General features: G+C 38.5%; 1 protein-coding gene across 1 annotated transcript; it reads left to right on the top strand.

Annotated features, from left to right (window-relative positions):
• Positions 1-5,743: 5,743 nt before the first annotated feature.
• Positions 5,744-7,492, top strand: LOC143853801 (uncharacterized). Its single transcript, XM_077363530.1, has 4 exons — positions 5,744-5,861; positions 6,087-6,610; positions 6,705-6,783; positions 7,017-7,492. Exons 1-4 carry the CDS (start codon positions 5,744-5,746, stop codon positions 7,490-7,492), a joined length of 1,197 nt encoding a protein of 398 aa, XP_077219645.1.
• The last annotated feature ends 67 nt before the right edge of the window (positions 7,493-7,559 follow it).

The raw sequence follows: 7,559 nt of genomic DNA, 5'->3' as shown, positions 1-7,559 counted from the left end.
TGTAAAAATTCTTGTGTGAAGTCTAAAAGTTTAATCCCACATTGAAAAATTAGAAGAGTGGAGAGGGTTAATAAGAATCCCTCCGTCTTCCCAATTGCTTTTAAAGCACATGCTATTTTTCTGGTAGTAGATAGTACGCACAGGTTACTTTTTGGCAAAGTTTGTACTTTGCACATACGCATCGTCGCAAGCCGCGTTAAATATTTTTCCTCCTTTGTGTGTTCTTTAAGTTCAGAAATCTTGTATCAATAGATTTCTCTCCTAAAATCTAAAACTCTCAACACGTCTACTATTCAAGTTAGCATAAGTCTTTTCTCACAACTATATGGTAATAAGACATATCATTACAATCTCCACCTTGATTCGCCTGATTCGTTCCCTTACTACCTTTAGCCAAGTATTTGCATCATATATTGAGAAAATGAGTGCAAATGATTATTATATTTCCATCAGATAACATGAATAATTCCATTATTATTACCATATCATGCCCCACATAGTTAGCAAAACTTTGTTTTAAACTATGTTTTTTTTTTTTAAATAAAAAACGTGTGTTGTAGGTTCTCCGTTTAATACTTTATTTAAAATTATAGAAGTTAATGTTTTGGGGAGAGTCCTATGAAAGAGTCGTATAAAATGTGTTGTATGAGATGAAGGGGGGAGATTTTGGACATACTTATATTATTGATAACATATCAATTTGCTTGAGCATAGCTCCCTAATACTTCTTCCTCTCTTAGTTGTGTTATTTGTAAATAAAAGTGGTCGTGAAATAAAAAAAAGGAGAATCAAATACCAACGCAAGCCTGCCAAAAATCAGACAAGCTGGCTTTCTTGCTCCATTCTCTTCTAATTTTCTTAGTTCTAACTTCTAAGTTCTAGCCATGGTTTTAAATTTTGACCGAAATTTCGGATTTCGGTGGAGACCGACACTGAAATCAACATTATCCGAAATGGTATTTTATTTCGGCCGAAATTTCGGAATTTAGGATGGAATTTCGGGCGAAATTATGTTTTTTCCAAAATTTAACCCAAAATCCTTGTTTTTTTTAAATTAATTTAATATTTCACCGAAATTTCGACCGAAATTTAATATTGAATAAAATAGTCATTTAATTGTTGTACCGGTTTCGACCGAAATTTCGAAATTTCATGGGTCCGAAACCGGTATCGAAACCGAAATTTCAATCCCTAACCAAGGTTTTAAATTTCACTTTCGGGGGAAATTTCGGTCCTTCCCGAAACCGAAATTTCGGCCGAAATTTGGTAAAAGCTCTCGAAATATCATTTTTTAAGCCAAAATTTCGGTAATTTCGGTCGAAATTTGATAAAGGATTAAATAATATTAATTTATCAATTATTTCGCCGAAATTTCTACCGAAATTTAGTACATTTCAGAAATTTCGATTTCGGTGCAATTTCGTTTTGGTACCAAAATTTCGGATTTCGGTCGAAATTTAAAACCATGGTTCTAACTTCTAACAATGATGCAACCCGTGGACTTTTCTTTTTGGGCCATCCATTTTAAAGCCCACGGACGCTTACCAGTACAAATATTCTTTAGTGAAATAGCCCATCAGGAATAGGGGCCCACTGGATGTGGGTCACATTTTCTTATTCGATCACTAAATGCTTGTCACAATTGTATATAGGATTGTATGGACAGTCATCTAGACCGTCCCTTTGGTAGACCCTACTGATCAAAATTACTCCAATCCATGGATCTTTTGTGCATTAAATGTGGACCGTTGATCGTTTTAATTTTAAGCCCACATCAGTTTGTTCAAGAGTAACAAGACCAACTGTTGAACTGCAGAGATGGGTGGAGATATGGGGATCCAACCCTTTGATATATTTAGTGTAAAATGGACGGCTCCAAAAGGTTCATAATGACGGCATTAAGACCTCATCTGATTGAAAGGTAAAGATAATTCTATTGGGAAATATTTGGGGACACGACCTATCCATGGCGGGGATCATTGCATGAATGGTTTAGATCAACCAAAACAGGTGGGCCCCATTGAACTTTTCGAGTGTGTATTTTGTAGGGGTTTGCTAGGGACTTTAGCAGAAAGATATTTAGCGGTGGTTGTTTCATGAGAGAGCACCACCTAGGATGAATTAAATGAATAAGACAAAATGTGTTGAACTCTCAAACACTTATGTAAGTGTTTGAGAGTTCAATACCAATTTCTAAAAAATATGTAAGTGTTTGAGAGTTCAACAGATTTTGTCTTATTCATTTAATTCATCCTAGGTGCTGCTCTCTCATGAAACAACCACCCCTAAATATCTTTCTGCTAAAGTCCCTAGCAAACCCCTACAAAATACACACTCGAAAAGTTCAATGGGGCCCAAGAAAGCCAGCTTGTTTCAAGTATTGCCATATTATAATTTTTCCTCTTTTAGCAAAACAGTGCTTTAAAATCAGGAGGAAGTCTAAACTGAAGGGAGCCCTTGCAAAAAAGAGGTGAAAGGGCTCCCCCATTGGCTGCGATATAATTTTTATTTTTTGGTTTTAGTCCATTTGCCAAAAAACCCAAAAACAAAATATAAGAAACAAATCCAACCAAATTCATATTCCTTCAAAAGTGAAATTTTTTCAAAATGTAAGAGAAAAAAAGAGAACCCACTTGATGGGAAGAGATTCTTCCAATGATCCCATAGAAACCAAACCACCTTTGAATTCACTCTGAACATCATCCTCCTCCTCTTCCCGATCAATCTCCGCTGTTGATTTGCACGAGTTCTCCCCTCCAACGCCGATCGACGAGCTCTCCACCGTCGATTCCGAGCAATCCAAACAGAATCCATCCCTCCCCACCAATTCTCTGTCCAAGTGGGCAGAAGAGCACGACACCCCTTTCATAACAACACCCTCTTTCTCCTGCTGCCCCTTGCCAACATACACGGTGGGTCCCTCCTTAACCTCCCTGCTACCTACCATAGTCATCCTCTCTTCTTCTTCTTCTCTCTTTTATTTTTTGGTTGGGGGGTTAAATAGATATCTCCTCAGCTCTATTCTCAGAAATACTCCCACGTTAAAAATAGATTAAATTGACGGAATTACCCTCACCGGAGTGTAAAATGGAAATCTCTCATGGGAAGATTTCTATTCCTATATGAGGATGGTCCAACTGTAGTTTACTAGTTTAGTTGTTTATTGATAGAATTTTGTCTAAAGAAATGACCGACCATCAATTCTAGGGTTCCAAATAGGGGTGTAAAGCTCAAAAGCTCGGCTCGGGCTCGAACCAGGCTCAGGTCGGTCAAGCTCGGCCAGGCTCTCGCGAGCCTTATCGAGCTCGAATTATATTAATTTCACACCCCTCATCTTCCCTGGACAGCCCTATCTAGTGTTTTTTTACTACTCTTTTTACACTACAAGGGGTGGTCCAAGTAACAAATGGGGTTCCAAAAAAGAAGTGACATATTTTGCCTCCCCCTTTCACTCCCTAGACAACCCTTTTAGTGTATATATTAATATATATATATATATATATATATATATATATATATATATATATATATATATATATATATATATTAAATTCTTATCGAGCCGAGCTGAGCCTGGCCTAACTCGGGCTCAGCTCGTTAAGCTTAACGAGCCTGGCCAGCCAACTCGGCTCGGCTCGTTAAGGATTCGAGCCGAGCTTGAGCCGAGCTCGAGCGAGCTTCCGAGCCCGAGCCAAAATTGACACCCTTAGTCCCAAATGTGGGGGGCATGTATGGTCAATCTAGACCATTGATCTTGTAGAAATGACTATGTGATCAAAGGTGAACGATGGATTCTAGGATCCCAGAAGAGGGGGCATATATTTTCAATCTAGACCATTGATCTTGTAGAACATCATGGGATGACCCAGATGGTCTTGGTCCCATTTCGGACTGAGATCATAGGCCTAAGAATTTTTTTTTACAAGCAATGGTTGAGAAACTATTGGCAGAACTGTAAAATAGGCTCGATGGATCAAGGACCTCCACTGACAGATTTAATCACAGACATAGCATAGACCCAGTTACAATTTTTGTTATCAACGAGCCTAAATGTGTTAGTAAAACACTATAAAGTAGTTTTTTTTGTGGCAGACCCCACTAGAATTTATTAAAGAATAAGAAAAAGGATTATAATCTTTTGTAGCTTCTACAATGTATATCTTCAAGAACAAGATTAAGAGCGTGGCCCTATATAAGGACGGTCAAGCAATGTCAATATTTTCTTTTACGATTAAAGCTTTGATTCAGGTGTGATTCATTGCTTGAAATCACACAACCAAATCTCCATAAAAAACAACTAGTCACAGGTGGATAAGAAGGATGTTTCGAATACTCTGCTATCAACGGTTCAAATTGAAATTTGAATGCCACTAATTACCAAAGATCTGAGTTGAAAGATTTCTATGACTTGTGCACTAATCAAGCACCATGGAGGATAGAGCTGTTTAGATATCGAAAGTAAGAGATTAAATGATACACGTACAACGCGACACGTAGTCGTGAAGTGTTAAATTATTAAGTGAGTCACACAATTAATTACTTGAGGTCCAGTGATGTGATACCTCACACACGAGACCATTCGAAATGGATATCGAAATACGATTGCCACTCGAACTCCATAATCGCCAGAAATTTGAATTCAAATCATGAAAAGAGACCTCAGGAATCAGAGAGTATAAATATAGGGAGTAAATAATGTTGGAAGGCTACACGCATCAACATATAGGTTGCATCTTGTCTTTTTATCCAGGAGCATTTTGTAATGTAGATCTCTTTTGCTCTCTTCATTTTCTTTCTGTATTTTCTCTGTACTCTAAACGAATTATTAAGTTTTTTTTCACAAGGCTTCGGACCAACAATCGTTGCTCTCAGTTCTCACATTACTTGAATTTAAGGTACAATTTTACTAATTGGAAAGACATTCGAAAACCTTTGATCAAAAGTTATTTTCTCTTACAATAGTGTAGGATTTTTGCACCAACAAAAATATGATCAACAAAAACATTAACTTCTCTTCAAATGTGAGATATCTTCCTAAGAGACACTAATTGAGACTTACTTGTGTCTCATGCACATGATCTTATCATTTGATGTGAAATGATATGAACGTCAATGATAATTCATTTCTAAATGCTGTTGAGAACTCCATGAGCAAATGATCACCTGTCCATGTTCCATCAAGCTTCATTTAAGATTTTACCAACAAAAATATTTAGTAATTCTTTATCATACGCATTGGATATCCATATATTTGGGATGGAACCCAAATCTTGTTGGTTTCCTCGTGATGTTCTACAAGATCAATGGTCTTGATTACATGGTAGTGCCTTAAGATTACCTATTACCATTAATCCCGACAATGATTGTTTGCCTAACCATCTGTTTCCATGTGTAATGACATGATTGGATTTGATGAACTACTCTCCCAAAGGATCTTTCTTCTTTAACGCATCAATCAATTAATAAAGTTGTCCATTTTAGTGTATTTGGGTTTTAGGGTTCGGATTTGGTTGTTATGGCTGATTTTGGGGGCATTTTGTTTGCAATGGCTTGTCTAAAGCTTTTATTTGTTAGCTTTTATTTAGGTATTAGGGTTCAGATCCCCTTTCTTCCCTTTTCTCTTCATTTTTATGCTATTTTTCTGTCTGGAATGGCTTCATACAGATTTTTTTTTCTTTTTTTGCAATGGTTTTTATGGCTGATTTTGGGGGATTTCTGTTTGCAATGGCAATACTATATAATTATGTCGGTGGTTGTTGGTGTATGGATGTTTTGGGTATGGATGTGTTGGTGGTTGTGGGTGGATGTTTGTGCTTTGGTTGTTGATGATGGTTTAGATGTTTTTGTGGTTCTGGATGGATGTTGGTGCTTTGGTGGTTGATGGGTGTTTGGTGGTTTGGTGGTTTAGTGGTTGTGGGCGGTTGTCGGTGCTTTGTGGATGATATTGTTTGGTGTTACGGTGGTTGTGGTTGTAAGTCGGTGCTTTGGTGGTTGGTGGTGGCTATAGGAGTTTTGTTTCAATGGTTGTGACTGTGGTTATGGTGTCTTTGCCGGTTGTCTTCTTATACTAAATTTTGTTTTTTTAGTATTTCGTAAGGTTACCATCATGCCTCGTCAACTAGCAGATAGGCGGATGTTGATCCTTCGAGCTGCAGCTATAGTAATCCCTGCGGCAGCTGCAGTTACCCTTAGGGTTCGACTATACCTAGAGCAGAATATTACAAGAGCACCTTACGAAAGCGGGTACCTAACCGGTAGGACCTTTGTTAGACGTATCACGAACGCAGAGGACCATTGTATTGCTCTTCTTCGTATGGATGTTCGGTGCTTCCGCACCTTCGTGGCCCTTTTAAGAAACACTACCTTGCTGGAAGACACAATTCATTGCACTGTTGAGGAACAAGTTATGATTTTCTTAAGTGTGATTTCACACAACGAAAGGAATCGTACTGTTAGGGCAACCACAAGAAGGTCTGGGACAACTGTTTCAAAGTATTTTAATAAGGTTCTTGATGCTGTTCTCATTCTGCACTACATGTTCATAGCACGTCCATCAAGGGAGACACCACGTGCAATTCTTGATAATCCTAATTCCATGCCTTATTTTAAGGTACATTTACGATAGCTACGTATTTCGACTGTAGTTTGTTAGTAATTGAGCCATGTTCACAGTGATGGTTGACATCTGAATGTCCATATTATAGGATTGTCTCGGTGCAATTGACGGGACGCACATTCCTGCAAAAGTATCTCAGGATATTCAGAAAGATATATTTGTCATAAGCACTTCCCATCCTAAAATGTGTTAGCCTGTTGCGACTTTGACCTAAAGTTTACGTACGTCCTTTGTGGGTGGGAGGGGTCAGCATCGGACTCACGGGTGTTAGCATCTGCCATATCAAAGCAGAACGGGATTCCTATTTTGCCAGATAATAGTTACCTTATTATTATGTTTGTACAGATACAGTTCCCGTAGTACATAGCTAATTTGAGTATAATCCTTTCTTTGATTGTAGGAAAGTTTTACGTTGGTGACGCCGGGTATCCATGCCTGTCCCATTTGATAACTCCAATCCGAGGTATTGGTTACCATCTCAATCAGATTAGAGGGCGCAGACCAAGAAAACTCGAGGAGTTGTATAACCAAAGGCATTCTTCGGCAAGGAATGTAATCGAGCGAACTTTTGGTGTCCTGAAGAAGCGATTCGGCATATTAAATTCAGCACCCATGTACTCATATGACAAGCAGATCGACATAGTGTTGGCCTGTTGCTGCGTCCACAACCACATTAGGAGGGAGATGCCCGACGATGCCTACATTCAGGATGTTGATGATGAGCTGGCATTGCTTCCACCTGAAGAGGAAGAGGAGGAAGGACATGTTCCTCCTCCTCCTATGATCGGGGCCGAGGATTTAAGGGAAGGTCATAACATTCGAACCACAATCATGAATCAGATGTGGAATGATTTCCAACCACGTCGTCGTCGTTAGGAAACACACATGTGTTTACATTTTCGATGTGTACTTTGTTGGAACTGTAGCTTATATTCCTTTCTTT

The sequence above is a fragment of the Tasmannia lanceolata genome, unplaced genomic scaffold (genome assembly GCF_043159265.1).
Source record: "Tasmannia lanceolata isolate RefF3 unplaced genomic scaffold, GAP_Taslan_0.1 ptg000020l, whole genome shotgun sequence".
In the NCBI taxonomy this organism is placed as follows: domain Eukaryota; kingdom Viridiplantae; phylum Streptophyta; class Magnoliopsida; order Canellales; family Winteraceae; genus Tasmannia; species Tasmannia lanceolata.
Note: the sequence above shows the minus strand (reverse complement) of the source record. Positions and strands in the feature narration are given on the sequence as shown.

Excerpts from the sequence above, each read along its gene's own strand:
- LOC143853801 (XM_077363530.1), top strand. The coding sequence starts at position 5,744 with ATGTCGGTGGTTGTTGGTGTATGGATGTTTTGGGTATGGATGTGTTGG. Across the intron at positions 5,862-6,086 it reads TTTTGTGGTTCTGGATGGAT|TATTTCGTAAGGTTACCATC; the intron begins GTTGGTGCTTTG and ends TTGTTTTTTTAG. Across the intron at positions 6,784-7,016 it reads GAAAGATATATTTGTCATAA|GAAAGTTTTACGTTGGTGAC; the intron begins GCACTTCCCATC and ends CTTTGATTGTAG.